The 18,298-nt window shown below is 44.7% G+C and overlaps 1 protein-coding gene across 1 annotated transcript in view; it reads right to left on the reverse strand.

Moving 5' to 3' along the window:
* OBSCN (obscurin, cytoskeletal calmodulin and titin-interacting RhoGEF) overlaps positions 1–18,298 on the reverse strand; it is a 145,247-nt gene that overhangs the window by 112,395 nt on the left and 14,554 nt on the right. The window contains 9 exon segments of the mRNA XM_068176205.1: positions 397–672; positions 1,316–1,591; positions 2,454–2,729; positions 5,681–5,953; positions 9,063–9,338; positions 10,693–10,959; positions 12,026–12,328; positions 14,797–15,057; positions 17,716–17,985. Coding sequence (XP_068032306.1) covers positions 397–672; positions 1,316–1,591; positions 2,454–2,729; positions 5,681–5,953; positions 9,063–9,338; positions 10,693–10,959; positions 12,026–12,328; positions 14,797–15,057; positions 17,716–17,985 — 2,478 coding nt within the window.

Here is an 18,298-nt window from a genome sequence, read left to right on the forward strand (position 1 = left end):
GGTGGAACTTGAGACCATTCACTCTTGTCCTTCCACTTGCAAAAAAAGAGGAAGGAAAACAGTGATTTCCATGGAAGAATGCCCATAACAGGAGGAGGAAAACCAGTACTGGTAATTTCCATGGAAGAATTTTTGGAGCACAGTGCCTACTATTGAAAAATCTTATTAACTTCCTTAGCTGAAGGAGATATACAGGGAAGTGAGGAACTGACATCAGGATATGAACAGGTCAACTCTAGGTCTGCCCAGTCCTACACCACCTCACTGAAACGGCAGCTCGGACCAGCATCAGAATGTACTTTAACAGCTTTTCTAATATTGCATCAGAGAAAATGGGGGAAAACACCCAGACACCATGAAAAGCCAATGAAATGCAACCCAAAATCTGTATCCCACCTGTGACATCAATCCTGAAGGTGAGTTTTTGGCCAGCAGCCTCACAGGTGTACTCCCCTGCATCTTTCTTCTCCACCTGGCCCACCACCAGACGACGCAATTTGCCCTCGGACTCCACCTTGAACTTCTTGCTGGAGGTGATGAGTTTCCCATCCTTGTACCACTTCACCTCCGTTTTCTCCTGGGCCACCTCGCAGCTCAGCGTGGCATTTTCTGACAGTGCAGCCTTCACCTCTTTCTTCACTTTGTCCTTGTTGATAAATGCATCCTCTGCTTCTGTGGAGTGGGAGAGGTGATTTTAAAATCACACACAAGTTGATGCTGTCCAAACTGACCAAACCCAAACAAAAAACATGACAACTTCCACATCTCTGGTATTTTTTAATGCTCATAGAGGATGTGGGCCTTTGTCGTGCCCGAGGACAGCACATCAGCCATTTCTGAGAAAAATTATCCAGTGCCTTAGGATTTCAGCTTTTTCACATCTCCACAAGAAATCCATTGCTTTGTTCCATAATGTAATGGATAAATAAATACCAAATCTCATTTGCCACTGGGACCCATATGGAAGCCCTGTTCATTCTAGGAGACCTGTTTTCCTACTTCTTCCAGACTTATTTTTCCTACATATCTGGGAGACAACCTTACCTTTATCCTTATAAAGGCATAGAATGGAATGGAATGGAAACTTGTCTATCTTTCCATCAGTGGGAAATCAGAAAACACCAAGGGGCACTGAGGGGCATCCATCCCATGGATGAAGATGTCCAGCTGTCAGCATCAGTGTGACAGTGGACAGGTGGTTGATCTCCATCCCTACTCAAAGAAGTTTACGGCTACACAGAAACTGGAGCCCAAAGTGTGGTACATTTTTCAGTATTAAAGGACATTCCTGTGATGAGAATGAACAATCTCCCACCTGTAACAATGATCCTGAAGGTGAGTTTTTGGCCAGCAGCCTCACAGGTGTACTCCCCTGCATCTTTCTTCTCCACCTGGCCCACCACCAGACGACGCGATTTGCCCTCGGACTCCACCTTGAACTTCTTGCTGGAGGTGATGAGTTTCCCATCCTTGTACCACTTCACCTCCGTTTTCTCCTGGGCCACCTCGCAGCTCAGCGTGGCATTTTCTGACAGTGCAGCCTTCACCTCTTTCTGCACCTTCTCCTTGTTTGTAAACACAACCTCTGTCTCTGTAAGGAAACCCCAACAGTCACACACAGCTGTTTGCAGTCATTGTCTCTGGTGTTTAATCAAGTTCCTCCTATTTCACTGTACTTGCCCCGACAGGTAATAGCATGATGGGCCATTAGTGCAAGAAATCACCTTCATCTCTCTTGCCAAGAGGTGAATAGGAATGGGAATTTGATGGGAATTCTGGGGTAATGTTAAAAACTCAGTTTTAGGACAGATTTAAATGCAGGACTTGGAGTACCACTTGCATTGCCTGAACCCTCCTCCCTCTTCTCTTTTTTCTCTCCCTGTGTCTCTCCAAGATTCTAGTGAATCAGAAGGGACCAACACCTGTATCCTTATGTCCATTAACCATTGCTCTTTTTTTTTGCCTATTCAGGATAATTCTATTGTTTTCCATCTAATCATGGAATGGTTTGTTGGAAGGGACCTTAAAGATGATCACAACCCAACCCACCTGCCATGGGGCACGTTCCTGTAGACCATGTTGCTCCAAGCCCCATCCAGTATTTAAGGAATGGGATCTAATCAGAGCTCTTCAAACACCTTCCCCTTCCTCTTTATCCATCCCTCACACTATTTTCCCATGAGAGTTTTTCTGCAGACACACCAGCTAATTGTGAGAGGAGAAGGAATTTCCATCCTTTCCTATGATTTTTTTTTTTTTTTGTGGTCACAACCAGCCATGGATGCAGAACCATGTGTATAAAATACTGCTATGAAAGCTGCCAAAAAAAAAAAAAAAATCAAGTATCATGGCTGAGATCTTTCACCCTGGGGATATTGTGAGATGATCCTCTGGATGCAAGACTCCAAATGGAATTCTCCTTTTTGCCTTTGGAATTCCTGGCATTTTCTCACCTCTGACTTTGACTTGGAATGTTGTTCTGTCGTCCTTCGTCTCACAGGTATAGCTGCCTTGGTCTTGCTGTGTCACCTTCTTGATGATGAGCTTGCGTTGTGTCCCCTGGCAGACGATTGTTGTCCTCTGGTCCTGCTTCACCTCAGTCTGATCCTTCCTCCACACCACGGCCCCACCTGCAGCTGACACCTCACACACCAGCTCCAGGCTCTCAGAAGGACTGACTGATACTTCTGGAGTAGTTTTGGGCTTGTTGACAAAGGTAACAGCTTCATCTGGAGTGGAAAAGAGAAAACTGTTTCTGCCTTGGTGCAGGTTTATCTGCACAAAGTTAGGATACAGCAGTTATTGATTGTTATTCCATTATCACACACACTTGATGCCTCTCTGACAGATGGTGCAAACCCCTCTGATCTTCAGATAATTGCTCTCAATTACAGTGAAATCCCCTTCATCTGCCCTACATCCTCCTGGATCTTTCAAATCAAACTGAGACGCCCTCAGGTTGCTCACACTTCATTGACCACTCCTTGATTCCGACATCAAGCAAGATCTGGGGGATATGTGTTGATGTCTGAGGGCAGAAACAGCTTTGCAAAGACCTGGGAAGTCTCAGAAAATCTACTTAGAGGTAACGAGGAGCCTTTTTTAAGTGTTTCTGAGCCCATTCCTACAGCTCCTTGTTCATAGTGCCAATCCTACTGGACTAATTCTTCTCCAGGCCAGGGCAATATGGGATAACCTCATTGATAAAATATTCTCCAACTTCAAGTTGGGAAAAAGCTTGAGCAACCTGGTCTAGTGGAAGACATCCCTGCCCATGGCAGGGGGTTGGAAGGAGATGGTTTTTAAGGCCTTTTCCAACGTAAACCATTCCATATTTCTATGAATGTCAATAATTTCATGTCTTTTGGTAGAAGCTGATCTTCCCAGCAGAGAACTCAGAACTGCTCACACGGCTCAGTGGAGGTTCCTGCATGGATAGCTTATCTTAAACCCTGCTGACAGCACAGATATGAGCTGTGCAAACACAGGGTATTTGTCATGTAGGCAGCAACAATTTTTATCAGCTGAGACTCTTTGCAAAGGTTAAAGTCAAAGATTGCCTGTCTTTGAAGGCAATCAAGTGAGAACAGAGACCTCGGTGTAAAATGTGAGCAAACCTCCTCAACACACCCTGACCCTAAGCCAAGGAGCAATATCTGATGGGCATGTCAGGTATTTCAGAGCCTTTGCTCCATCAAGGAAGAGCGGGCTGAGGGCTGTCACTTGGGGCCAACCTCAGCTCAGTATTGCATTTCCTTCAGCAACAACCGTTGCTTTCCATCACTCAGTACCCCAAGGACAATTGCCGTGCCAGGCAAGTATTTAATTAAAATTTGCATTCATTAGGACTGACATATCGTTCAACAATTAGCTGACCAAAGGAGGAGAGTCCCTCCAGAATCCTGCTGTTCAGGGTTATTGGGGTATCTCTTTACCCTCAAGGCAGACTGATTCCCTGCTCTGAGATGTGCAGTGCAGCTTCTTAGCGCTCTGGAAAAGGTTTATGGTGACCAATGAAACAAGGAGGAAGCTGCCCTGGCTAAGGTGTTGTCACCGGGCTGTAACTCAGTCCTTCCTCACCAAAAAGTTTGTGGGGCTAGGACATGGCATAACAAATTCAAACTGCCAGAGGGCAGGGTTAGATGGGTATTAAGAATAAATTCTTTCCTGTGAAGGTGAGGAGGCCCTGGCACAGGGCCCAGAGAAGCTGTGGCTGCTTGCTTGTGTCCAAGGTTGGATGGGGCTTGGAGCAACCTGGATAGTGGAAGGTGTCCCTGCCCATGGCAGGAGGTAGAACTGGATGAGCTTTAAGCTCCCAACCCAAGCCTTTCTGTGATTCTAGGATTTAGCAGACACCAATTTTCTTTGCCTCAGCCATGTGACAGGAGCTGCAGGTGAGATTCACCCAACCTGCCCACGGCCAGCAAAAAGTTTATATACCAAGCTCAAGCAATCCTCTGTACCTGATGCTCAGACAAAAGCACAACCAGAACACTTCTAAAAGACATCTTTGCTCTAATCAGACAGTACAAATCAGATTGCACAAATTCCCTTTCAAGAGGTCAGTTTGGGCAGAGCCTGGTTGGCTCTTTCAGACCAGTTTTTCAATGGGTAAAGTCAGGGGCTGGAAATTACACTCCAAGAGAAATTGCATGATATTGCATTCTCAGAAGAGAACGGAATGTGAGATGCAGAGTGAATACCTGAGCAAGCACCAGCTGGAAGCTCTCCCTCCAGCTCACTAAATCCTGCAGCAATCCCTCCAGACAAGTGCTGTCCTAAATTAATCTGCTTTGCTGAGACTTTAGTTAGCTCATGGACAGCATCACAGTAACCTGGATATTCTGTTACAGGTCACAAGCACTCAGCTGTGATTTATTTTGAATTGCATTGTACTGCAGACATGCCTGGAGAAGCTTCCAGGAGAGTTTCAATCTTAAATTTAGGAACAGGTTAAAAATTAGGCTCCAGGCACAAGCCAGAAAACCCCATTTAGAGGAAAAGTTCCCACAAACATGCAACTCGAATCAGTTGAATTTCACAGATATCAAATTTCACAGATGAATTCTTGTGTCATTTTATACTCTGGCTCCATCCTGGGCTGGAATGCAGTGGTGACAAGCATTTCTCTTCTGGGGTTGACCTGACAACCACGTGCTTTGTGTGATGGGCACGTGACACGGACTAACGGAGTCACTTACAGCACCACAGGGAGTGACCCCTGAGATCAGAGTGTCCTCTGGGAACAGCAGGAGATGTTTAACCCTCAAAATCGGGAATTAGACTTGTCAAAGGAGGGCACAAGGCTCTCACAGCAAGTCTCTGAACCCCTGACCGAGGTTGCCCTATGATGATGCACACGCTGAGCTCAAAGAATAAGAGGCCAGATGTGGCTGCCAGCTGTTCAGCCAGCACCGTGTTTGGGTCGTGCTCCTGCCCTAGAAAAAGTTTGAGCTGACGCAAATAAATCACAGCATGATTATATTATATGCCCATACTCTGGGTTTGCACCAGGATCACAACAAGAGTCAGAATCTCAGAGAAAAGGGTCAGAATCTCTCAAAGTGTTGTGCAACCTTGGCCCAAAAATCTGTCCATCTGTAAGGCAGGACAAGCCTAAAGAACAAAATCCTGCGTTTCTCACACAGACTCTGGTCCCATACTTGCAGTACAAACTTACCTGAGACTTTTAAATCAAAAGTAAGGGTGTCATCCCCAATTTTGCAGGTGTAAGTTCCTTCATCTTCTTTTGTCACAGCCGAAGCCACAAGCTTGTGCAGTTTTCCTTTGTCTTCCATGGTGAATTTCTTGCTGGCTGTGATCTCCTTCCCATCTTTGTACCACTTCACCATGATGTTGGCCTCGGAGGTCTCAGACACAAACTCAGCCCGTTTCCCAGCGATGGCCTTGACAACTCCTCCAGTTTTCTCTTTGTTTACAAAGTTTGCAAGCGCTGAAACAAAACCGGGACACAGCTCTGGTAAAGAATTCTGTGCACAGCAATAAAAATGTATATTGACAGCTACATTAGGTATTCATTTATCATAGGAAAATATCTGTTTATTAATTATGGATCTAATTACTAGATTCCAAAGCAGAAGCAGACAAATTTCCAACTATATTCCTGATTATTCTATGTCCAAAAGGCAGAGCACATAGACGGCACAAGAGGCTGAGTCAAGGAGAAGAGCCCCAGGAAACAGAGCTTTAAAATAATATTTTAAAGAGTGGTGAGGAAAGAAATAAATAAACTGGAGGTAAAGCCAGGAAGGTTATGCAATCATTATATTGTAACCACCTGACAAATAAATTGACTCTAGAAGAGGTTAAAATATAACCTAGATAAATTAAATTACATAAAATTATTAATCTATATGGATATCTCATAGGACCAAAATGAAAAGAAATTTATTCCTGGAAATTAACTGGAGCATAGGAAAGAAACAATAAATCTGGCATCATATTAACATGGAGTGAAATAATTGAGTCACCAATTGCCTCAAAGCAAAATATTCAAACCCACACTAATATCCAAGCTACAACCACAGGGAAGGGAAGGGGAGGGGAGGGTAGGGGAGGGGAGAGAAATGCTAAGACATTCTTTCCCCAGCACTAGTGAAACTCAGTCCACAGGTTTGTGGGAGGAAGAAGAGGGAGATGAGTTCATTCATTCACCTTTCCCTTCCTCAGAAAACCAGAGTGAAAAATACAACCAGAGCAGCCTGAAGGAGACATCTCAGATGTCCCTTGTCACCACGGGAGGTCATGTGTCAGAGGGTGCCTGGCACATGGAGCTCAGGGCAGTGCAGGGACTGCAGTGACAAATGGCAAGTGAATTTCTGGCTGCTTTGGGCAGGAGGCCCAGGCAGTGACACAGTGGCCGTGGCTCAGCACAGTGGCCCCTCAATAGCCATGTGATGCCCACATGCCGTTTACAGCTGACCTGCTCCTCAAATGATTCCCAGCTCCCTGTGGCCGATAAGAGGTGTTGATGATGGAAGGTAAAATGTTGATACAGCATTTTTGAGGCTCATCCCACAAGGATGAGAGGTACCAAAGGTGATTCACCAGGAATCAAGCTGTAAACAGCAGAGTTTAAATCGCAGCTTGCCAACGCAGATTTTAAAATAATGACATTGATCACTCATTTGATAGGCACACCACCGTGAAAACCACATGGAAACATTCATCAAGTGATTCAAGTAAATGTGGGTAGAACTGTCAGCATGAAAAATGATGCTAAAGAGGCAGAGCAAGAGAGGGAAAAAAAAAATCAATATCAAGAGCAGGTGCCAGTTGCAGACAAAAATTCCTCTCTATATAGATTTAGTCACATTTTGATTTTTTTTTTCCAGCTCTCTCAAGTTTGCTCTTTGAAATGACTGAAGAAGTTGTCAAATGAGAAAAAAACCACTATATTCTCAGGCTTTGCTGTTTCTACAGAGACCAAGGAGGGTGAGGTGCCAGCAGAACATGAGGATGAAACACCTCAGACTTACTCCCTGCAGGAACTGGGATCATGCCTGGGAGGAAGGTGAGGGTGAGCTGTGGGACAAAACATGGAACTCAAACAGCTTTACAGAGTGAGCCTGCAAATTCAAAGAAAAATACGTTCTGAAATCCCTCCAGTCTTGTTGGAAATGATACGAAGTTTAAACATTTTTATAACTTCAGTCAGGGGTTTTGTTCACCTTTGCCCTGGGGGAAAGGAATTGAAGTTTCTTTTCAAAAGACTGTATCACCACTTGAGGCCTGATGAGCTTAGCGCAGTTTAACAGACTGGGGGTAGCACAGGAGATATAAAAAAGATAACAGCCATTAATGAACATCAACTCCAGACATCACCCCTGGCATGGTCAGAGACACCTGGTCTCAGAAAAGATCAATAAGAGAATGAAGAATGAGAACCTAATTAGCATTGAAGACAAAGGGATCAATAACCAACAGGAAACCAAGTACTAAGAACTGCAAAATTTGGGACCAATGAACATTGAACCAATTAATTTATCTGGGTTTTGACTGTATAAGTGAAAAATCTAGTAAACATAATGTGTGATGGCATGATTTCCTCTGCATGACTTAGGCAATGTGTGAATGAAATTATTTCATGTTGCACATCCTGGCCAGAAATAAAGTGATGCCTTGATTCTCTGACACTAAAAAATGTCGTTGGAGGGTTTTTGTTTTTCCCTCACTTTCGGTGACAGTCTGACAACAGGCTGGACTGGCCTGGAGTAAGACTTTGTGCTCTGAATCTCAGCAGACATCTGATGATCCATGTGAAGAACTGTCTGGGGGTTTTAGGCAAAACCTGGTCCTCTTCAAGGCAGAGGCAGCTTTTCTCTAGTTCGTAAAATCTTTCACAGATGGGAAGGTTTGCAAGAAGGAGGCTTCATACTGTTGTTTCAGGGTAAAGGTAGAGACTGCCATGAAAGGAAGAACAGCCAAAAATATAGGGCATCTGTAAAATTGTGCTGGTTCAAGAAATATCAAAATAAAGTGCCGCCTTGCTGGTTTTCTACACATGTGAACACCTTGTAAACAGGAAGGGGTTAAGCCATCCAGTGTGCCCTGGAAAGGTCTTTTCTGTTATCCTCCACAGTATTGACAGAAAAGAACAAAAAAATAAATCCTCAAACAAATAATAAAAAAACCCTAAATCCCACAATGCCAAGATGATCTTGTACAGTCAGTAGTGAAGTTTCTCTTCTGATGTCACACAGCAAGTGTGGGATCGACATGGGATACTGCGTCATGTCCGGCCCCTGGGGCTGGATTTCTTCATCTCAAGAGCACTTTTCCCTACCCACCACTCTCCCTCACCAAATTACACCAAATTCCCTGGAATATCAAGATGCCAACTGGAGCGAAAGCACAGCTCTTAGCACCTGGCCAGTTGCTGCATTTGCTCCCCAGGTCTGCTGTGGGAGCACATTATCAAGACTGGATGTTGATGGGCAATTACCAGATTCCCTCTGGAGTGTCCCTCTGTGTGCCTTGACGGCTCCACTGGTTTAGGGCAGGAACATCACTAGCGCAGAGCAGCCCAGGCAGCCACTCACCTTTCACTGAGAGCTGATAAAGCATTTTATCCCCATCACAGACACACTCATAGACTCCAGCATCCTCCTCAGCAGTGCTGCGGATTTTCAGGACACGCCTCTTCCCCACAGTTTGGAACTCATATTTTTCACTGGCCTTGAGCTCCTTCCCGTCTTTCATCCACTTCACAGTGGCCTCTGTGTCTGAAAGCTCAGCCTGGAGTTTGGCTTCCTCCCGCAGCCGAGCTGAGACTTTTTCTGTGTCTTTGGTCTTGTTGGTGAATCTCACTGCAGCTCCTGCCAGGACAAGAGGCTTTGTTATTTTGAGTTATATCATAACTGATCCCTGATACAGGCCTGCTGTAGACTGTGAAATCTCTGAAGGTATTAGATCTTGTTCCTGCCCTCACCCACTGCTGGAACCCTGGCTGTTGAGAATTTCAGACTTTCTGTGCTGCCAGGCACTGACCCCCAGGAGAACACTGCATTGACCTGAGGCCGTGGAGAAGCTTCCAAAATGGAATGACAGAACTGGGATTGTGGGGGTGGAGTTTGAATAGAAGTGTGTGATATCACAGGGTGGGAAACTCAGAGTTTAAGGGTTTAGAATACAGGAATGGATATAAAGCAAGATGGAGGTTTTAGGGTGGAGGCTGCTCTTTCTTCTCCTTTTCCTTCTTTTCCTCCTTCTCCATTACATATTTATCCAATGTGTAATTGGATAAATTGGTGTAATTGCAGGCACGGGTGGTTGGTTATTGGGTTAAAAGTGAAAATAATTTAGGTGTCATTTCTTAATTGGACAGTTTATCCTTAAAAGGCCTTGTAGAGAGAGAGATGGGGCTCCATGTTTAGCTTGTTTAGAGAAAAGTACTGTAGAACTCAGGGTCTGTGAGACTGTAACAACACTCATGTCAATACTGTACATTCTTTCCCAATTCTTTCCCATTCTTTCACATTTCTTTTCCCAATTCAGAAAACTTGATCTGTTTTTATTGCCAGAGTCACTAAGAAAAAAAAAAAAAAAACACATTTTTTTCCTAATGATAAATAATACTCTAAACATGCTTCTGCAGAGATCTTCTCCCAGGCAAAACACAGCTTTCCAGAATAAAGGATTTATTATGAATTAATTATGTTTTGCCTTGCAATGTGGTAGGTACAGATGTCACAGTCATTTCATATAGGAAACCTTGATCTTAATTCAAGTTCCAGCATATTAAATTGTACATCCCACACATGGTGGACCAAAAAATGTACAAGAAAAGCTTTGTTAGTAATGAATGCTCTCTTACTTTTGAAATATTGTTACAAAGAGACTGGTCAAAGCTAGAGCTGAAATTACAACTTTAAGGTGAATTAGTTGCAGATTTGGTGACAGAATCCACTGACAGATAGTTGTGAATGATATAAATTTGACAGAAATTCGTGAGCTGACGTGAAACAATCTAGTTCAGATACCACCAGCTGGCCAGATCGAATCACTCTGAGCTGTCATGTGAGGTCATTCCCAGGACACACATTAATCATACGACACAATTTCAGGTGCTTCCCACAGACCAAAGAAAGCCTCCAGCCCCAGTTTTAATCCTCAAGTCACAGCAACCACCCCCTGACTGGGAGAAGAATGGACAGCAGTGACAATAAATACCTCTCACTCTCATCTTGGTGCTGGTCTCGATGTCATTGGCAACAAATTTCACTTCTGCCCCATCATCTTTCCTGGTGACATTTTTTATGACCAGGCTGTGAGTGGTTTGGGATCTGTTAATGATGTAGGTCTCACTTTCCTGTAAGACTTTGCCATTCAGGTACCAAGTGCCAGAACATGTCTTGGTCAGATCAACAGTGAACAGGGCATCCCCTCCAGGTGCAACTTCAGCTGTTGTCAGGGGGTTCTTCACAGCCAGGACGGGTTCTAGGGAAGAAGAACACACACCTGTGAGAACAAGACTGTCATGCTGGAAGATAACTCATCTTAGTAACCAAATTGTCAGGCTAAAAAAGACGTGAGAATAAATAATGCAGCCTGATGCAATTCTCATGCACTGAAGGAAATGCATGGTTGGTCTAAAGGATTTGTTTCCTTCAGCTGCAGGTAACTGACCTCTGGAGTCCTGTTTTTGCAGGTCTAGAAAAATGGGCGTATTCTACTGATTTTTTTTTTTTTTTAATCCTTAAAATGTATAAAGGCATAGGCCAGAAACACCTAAGTCCCCTACAAGTGTGATGTTCATTGAATAGCCAATATTATTCTTAGATTTCAGAAGGAGGGACTTCTAGATATCCCTATGAGTCAGTTCTAGATATTCTAGGACAGTACAGGCATGTTCAGACAGCAAGGGACAAGGATGACACAATCACAGGACACAATGATCAAAGTTTGTGCGGGTCTTCAATATCTGTACAGATATTTTCTAGTGCAGTGATTCAAAGGAAGAAGAAATCCCATTGCACCCAATGATTCTATGGGCACATCAGCACCCTAGAAATAAAGCAAAACACCTGGATTTCTCCTAGAAATTCTTAGATTAAAGAGAGACTGACTAGAACTTGGTTTTCTTGATGGTATGATCACCCAAAAATATTCTCTAGGTGCAAGACTGATATCTCATGTCTATATATTGAAAATTCTACCATAAGGCCATCTCAATTTTTCTTTTCATTGCAGGTGCAGAAGAAGCATTTACAGGTTTAAGGTCCACAGCAGGAAGCTCCGCCTCCCCCACAGCCTGATGTGGGATACTGGAAGATAAACACACCCACAGCCCCACCACAGAAACTCAACCACCCTCACTGGGGTGGTTTTGGACTTTTTCCTTCCTCCCTTTGGAGAAAGGTCAGTGGTTGGCATGAAGCAGGAGAAGAAGCAGTGAAGGCAAAGAGGATTTGCTGATCTATGGCTCCATCCTCAAAGTCACGGGAAATGTTTTCAAGGCACCCACGTGTCTGACCACCCCATTTTGTGCCGGTTTCGTGCTCACCGAGGCGCAAGCTCCCAGGGAATTCCAGGTAGGGGCTCTGTCCATAGGCATTGACAGCAGACACTCTGAACTGGTAGTCAGCCTCTTCTGCCAGGTTGCTCACTGTGAGCTCGGGGCTGGGGACGTGGGACTCGTGGCACCTCACCCAGGTGAAGCCGGTGAGTTTCTTGCGCTCCACAATGTATCCGTCGACTGGAATGGGCCGCTCCATCCTCGGAGGGGACCATGCCAGTGTCACTGAGGTTTCTGTTTTATTTTTCACCACAGGGTCAGCTGGGGGTTGGGTGGGAGGCTTTTTGGGAGCTGCGCAAGGGAAAGAAACGAAACAAAACAGAGCAGTGAGTTGCATCAGAGGGGAAAAGCCAAAATAGCTCACGCTGGACTAAAAGTTCATCTTCCTTAATAAACCTCCATAAAATGTTGACATGAGATGGAAAAGCAAGAGAATAGATGGAAGATGCTTTGAGGCTGTTTTACACAAAGATCACAGAATCATTATCATCCCAGATAAGTCCAAACTTTGATGTCCAATGCTTGTATTGCACAGCTTAAACCTATGCAATTTCTACACACAATATTAAAACTGTCAACACAACCAGAGAGTCCTCAACAAACATTTTGCAGGCTTAAATCTTCAGTGCTGGATACAGACCCACATTTCTGCACTTCACAGCTCCTGGGCAAAGCAGACTAACACTCAGCTCCTTATTTTCACTCAGAAGAAGATGGGTAAAGCCATCAGCAAAGGTTGTTCAAATTTTTTAAGAGTTATGGAGAGTCTGCCTTGTTACACAGGCTTGGATGTTCCCTGTAGTCTCTTTCATCTGGGTATCTGTCCTGCTCCTGAATTTTACGCTACCCTCGCTCAGAAGCTGTAACTTTGTCTCCCAAGAGTGACATTGTTCAGGATCTTTGTTTTAGTAATTTATGCAGAACCAACTTTTGGGACTGGGGAATTAACTTCAAAAGGAAATTACATAAAGATATGTCCCCACCATGAGAACCTACTATTGAGGAGATGAGGCTATTTTATGGTACCTGAGGCTACAAACATATTCCTGCAGGTATTTGCATAATGAATATTTATTTTCACCCTTTTATTCCTCTTGAACCCTTTAGAGAAGGCTCAAGTCTCATCAGGATTATTCACAATGTGCTGCCACTTATATGGTCAAGAGGAATTATCCGATGTGCTCTAGTTACACCTCTACTGACATGGCACAGGATTAATTTCATTTAATTTTGGCTATCTGAAAGGTGTCTGGGTTAAGTCAGTCAACCAGACTCCAGCTGTGATCCCACAACAGCACACTCAGGAGCAATTAATCCAGCTTAAAGGAGGTGGGTGAAACAATCACACAGTGGATGTACTCAAGAATTCCTGACTGTAGATGGAGTCTGTTGATGAGCCTAAACTAAAAACTGAGCTCTGGGACAACTGATCTCCTTTCTGCCTCAGTTTCCCCATCTTTAAAAAGGGCATGGTAACAATGCAAGATGACAAATAATACACAAACATTGCCTGTACATTATAAAAGATATCAGAAGAGCCACCACCAATCTCACCCAGCTAATTGAAAAAGATGTGGACATAGTACACAGGATTCTCCAAGCAGTAAACCTGATATGCACAAAGTGTAAAAATAGGAAATCTCAAGGCGATACGCTTTTCCTTCCTTACAGAAATAGACACAGAAGTGGTTTGGGGTGCCCAGTTACCAGCCTGTCAGTAACTGCTGGTCACAGATAGATGTCAAAGGTCCCATTAGGGTAACATTAAGTTGAATGCTAAGCCCTGGAACCAGATCTCTTGACTTTGCCATAAGAAATGGTAATGCAATGTTTTATTCAGCATTACCTGTCTGTGGGAAGGCTGCTTCTTATAATTTCTATTCCTTGACTCAACACTTTCTTCCTAATTTAAACAGCAGAGTCTGAAATCAAGCTGAACTTTACTATTTCCATCACATAGGTGCTTGTTTGGATGTTACAGCTTTACAAAATACCTTAGAAACTGTCACAAAGCCAGATGTGACACTTTCCTCATTTTAGTTCAATGGCTTCAGAATGCCCAAACCAAGTTTAGACAACACAGCAGTTACATATCTGTTAAATAAAAGATTCCTTTTTGCCACAGACCAATTGCAGTGGTGGGAGAAAAGAAGAATCGCTCTTCCCAAATTGTGACTGGAGTGGATGATTTGTTCATATATGAACCAGAACGCAACAGAGACAGAAATCATATGTATTTTTGTTTTACATAAAGCATATTTCACCTGGGAAATGCAGTGTCATCAAAATAATGCCAAACAAAATTAGGCAACTTCACCAAAATTTCATTTCAGGTCCAGTCTTGACGATGTTGCACCTGCTGCTACTGTTCTGCCAAGTAAGATAAGCTTGTGCCATGCTCTTTCCCCAGCACTGCTTTTACCCAGAGAAACCACGGATGCTCCACCCCTGGAAGTGTTCAAGGCCAGGCTGGACAAGGCCCTGACAATCTTGGTCTGATGGAAAGTGTCCCTGCCCATGGCACGGGGTGGAATGAGGTGATCCCATCCAACCCAATCCATTCCATGACTCTACAGATGTTCTCTCTGTTTGGATCCCTCCAAACACCTCACAACACTCATGGTCAGGCTGTTGGCTTTTTGTGGCAGACATCCAACCTTCAGCTGGTTTTGGACACCAAAATTATCATGGTGGCACTCGAAACAACAACGGTGCCACGGGAAGACACAACACCAAGGCCAAACAAAAGAGAAGCTTACTGGTCACAGTGAACTGGGTGGAAGTCCTGCTTTCATCGGCCAGGAAGGCAATCTCACCAGCATCTTCCATCTTGCACTCCCGGATGGTCATGGTGTGCTGCTTGCCAGAGCGTGTGATGGAGATTCGGTCGCTGGGTTTCACTTCTTCTCTGTTCTTCAGCCACCTGATGTTCTGGCAGTCATTGTCCAGCTCCACGCAGAAGGTGGCCGTGTCATTGATGAAGACGGCGGTTTTCCGTGGGAGTTTTTTAATGATGTTCCCTTCAGGTAACAAAATAATCATAGTCAGCAAACAGCAGATATTAAAAGCTTTGGCAACACTGGACCGTCCAGACTGAAACAGGACTAGCCCACACTCAATCAAAATATTGTAGACACCATGCAGACACCTGAAAATAAATTCCATGGCTCTGAGTCACACAGAACAAATGGCCCCAAGGACTCATTTTGGCCTTCAAAGAGAGAAAAACAAATATTTTTTGAACTGCAGTAACTCAGGTTTCTTGCCTACCAAGCAGAGCCAGTTGCTGGGTAAACACGAAATATATTCATTGTCCACATATGCTGGGAATTCAAATTAAAACTTTGCTGAAGTAGGTCAGTCTTAAGCCAGACAGGTCTCTCCTCTGCCTTTAGGATTTCACCTCTTTCAAAGTAAGTCACATAACCAACATGGCAGACATAGAAGTTACCTGAATTAATGAGAAAGACATTGAAAATCTCAGGTTTCTTCTGAGTATCAACACAGAAATTCACACTGAATGAATTTATGTCCTTTCCAAGTGACTGTGTGCATCATCACTTACTAGGACAACCTCAAAGCTATAAGATGTGACTATTCACAGAAAAGATTGGACAAACCATAAGGAGACCACCGCAAATGACCAACGGTGACTTGCTCCAGCTCTAAAGCAGTCCCTGAGAGGTTGACCCAGGCACATCACCCAGAGCTGTTTAATGAACTGCAATGCTAAACTCCCTCATAATGTAACAGGTCAGGCACAGGTTTACACCACAAGGTTCAAGACCTGATTCTCTGCTTATCCTCCTCCTTGACCTCTCTGCCTTCATCACTGTCCTCATCCCACAGCTCTTTACCTCTGGCCAAGCTCTCACATTGTCCCAACCTCACCTTGCTCTCTCCAATCCCCTCCCAGGGCAGGCACAAGGCTCCCCCAGGAAGGCTCTGTCTCCTTTCCCTCCAGAAAGCTCCACCTGGCTCAGTCACTCTCTTTTGGGTGGAACATATCATTATAGCACAGACAAGTGAAAAAAATACCAGCTGTCCTACTGGGAGCAAACACACAGTGGCAGGCTGGTCCAGACCTAACGGAAGGTACAACAAAAATATGTCAGTCTGAACTCTCCCATGTCTCTGGATGAAATTTTTCCTTCTGCATCCACCTCTGTGCACTCCCAGCTCTTTACTGGTGGTGCAAAAAGGGATTTGCATGAGGATGCACATTACCCAGCTGTCATATAGCGATTTATACATGAAGAACTACTTCTGGTTTCACTGGGAGTATACTCAGGCTTCGAATGTGTCAGGACAAGATTAATCCTGTAGTTGTGGCAGCCTCCAGTGCCTGCAGCTCTGGGGTTTGTGTCTACTCACTGAGAAACACCCACACCATGCCCAACTACACCTACTCCCACTTCAGTCTGAGCCACCAGACTCAAGACACTTGGACATGGCCATCCACACTTTGTCCTTTCCTTGTCCCATCCCCAGACTCCAGAGAACAGCTCCAGCTCCCAGGGATCTGGAGCATAGATATGTTTTCCAATCTGAACCATGCTAGGGTTGACTGCAGCCTGTACCACACACCTGGCCACAAACCACAGCTGCTAAACCTCCTTTCCACTGTGGTCAGCACCAATCCCAGACAAAAGTCACCGCTCTGTTCACTGGACAAGATGGGTATGACACTGCCAGGGGACACATCTGATGCTTGGGGTCATGTTAAGGTGATGCCTTAGGATATAGATTTTATATTTTTCAGATTCTGTACTGCTTTTATGTATAACCCTAAAACTCCATAGCCTGTCAGCTACTGTTCTCCCATTTTATTCAGAAAAAACAATTTCTCTCTAGGCCTGAAACTTAGGGACACCTGACTATCTCAGGCCCTGAGAGCTGTAAACAACAGTGAATTTCCTTCAAGCTGCACCAACAGAAGTTTAGGTTGAATATCGGGAAAAAGTTTTTCACAGAAAGAGTGATAAAGTTCTGGAATGGCTGCCTGGGGAAGTGGTGGAGTCCCCATCCCTAGATGTGTTTAACAAAGCCTGGATGTGGCACTGGGTGCCAGGGTTTAGTTGAGGAGTTGGGGCTGGGTTGGACTCGATGATCTTGAAGGTCTCTTCCAACCTGGTCATTCTGGGAACTGAGGGCAGAAAACTTGGAGTCAATTACTTCATTACCTGAAGTTGTAATTGGAGGATTAGCCCCTGGTATGTAAATGGACCAAACTTGTAATTGTATAAAAAACCCATGACCATCATCCATCCTGGGTGTAGCCCCTCTCGGAGGTCTCTAAGTGCCCAAGGTGAACCTGTTGAAGGCCTTTAATTAATACCCACTTTTATTCTCTTAATCTTGTTTCAGGTAGCCACTCCAAGGCATCAAAGAGAAGTCTACAGGGTCAGGCTACAGCTGGAGGAAGCTTCTTTCAGCATGGGCTCCCACTGTGTGACATCTTGTACAACACAGCCTGTCCCTGCTGTGTGGCCCTGTGTCCAGAGGCACCCTGTCAGGAGCTCCAGGGACCCACCAACCACACTCTCACACCGTAAGGGACTCTCCTCCTCTTCAGCGCCCGCACGGACGTGCAAATCCTGCTCTCAAGGTCAAACCCAGCGTCTCACATGTGAATCCTACACTTTTGGCCAGTCTGAAATACCAAGAGCCGATCTTACCTTGGACAGACAGCTCTGCAATGGTCCTGCTCCCTTCCTTCATCTCACAGATGTACACAGCATCATCATCCGTGGTGACGTTCTGGACGGTGAGCCGGCGGTAAGTGCCCTCCTCCTCGATGTTGTACTTCTTGCTCTGCTGGAGCTTGGTCTCCTCCTTGAACCAAGCTGTCTCTGTCCCAGGAACGGGCACCTCACACTGGAAGGTGGCAGATTCCTTCTCCCTGACTTCAAGATCCTTCAGTTTTGCCTTGAAGGGTATGGTGGGTTCTTAAGAGGGTGAAAACAGGAAGGAGAAATAAGAGATTATGATGAGAGTAGGTTTAGATGGGAGTTTAGGAAGAAATTCTTCTCTGTGAGGGTGGTGAGGCCCTAACACAAATTGCCCAGAGGAGCTGTGGCTGCCCCATCCCTGGAAGTGGTCAAGGCCAGGCTGGAGTAAAAGGCCTTAAAAGGAATCCTTCTAGAATTGGTTTAATGACAAACAAGCTGGTCATGGGACAGAGCACAGGGCAGAAATTCCAGGTGAGATTGAGCAGCTGAGCTGGTGCAGGAGCCAATGTTTTAAGGGTCTTACAGCAGA

The sequence above is a fragment of the Anomalospiza imberbis genome, chromosome 1, assembly GCF_031753505.1.
Source record: "Anomalospiza imberbis isolate Cuckoo-Finch-1a 21T00152 chromosome 1, ASM3175350v1, whole genome shotgun sequence".
Lineage (NCBI taxonomy): Eukaryota > Metazoa > Chordata > Aves > Passeriformes > Viduidae > Anomalospiza > Anomalospiza imberbis.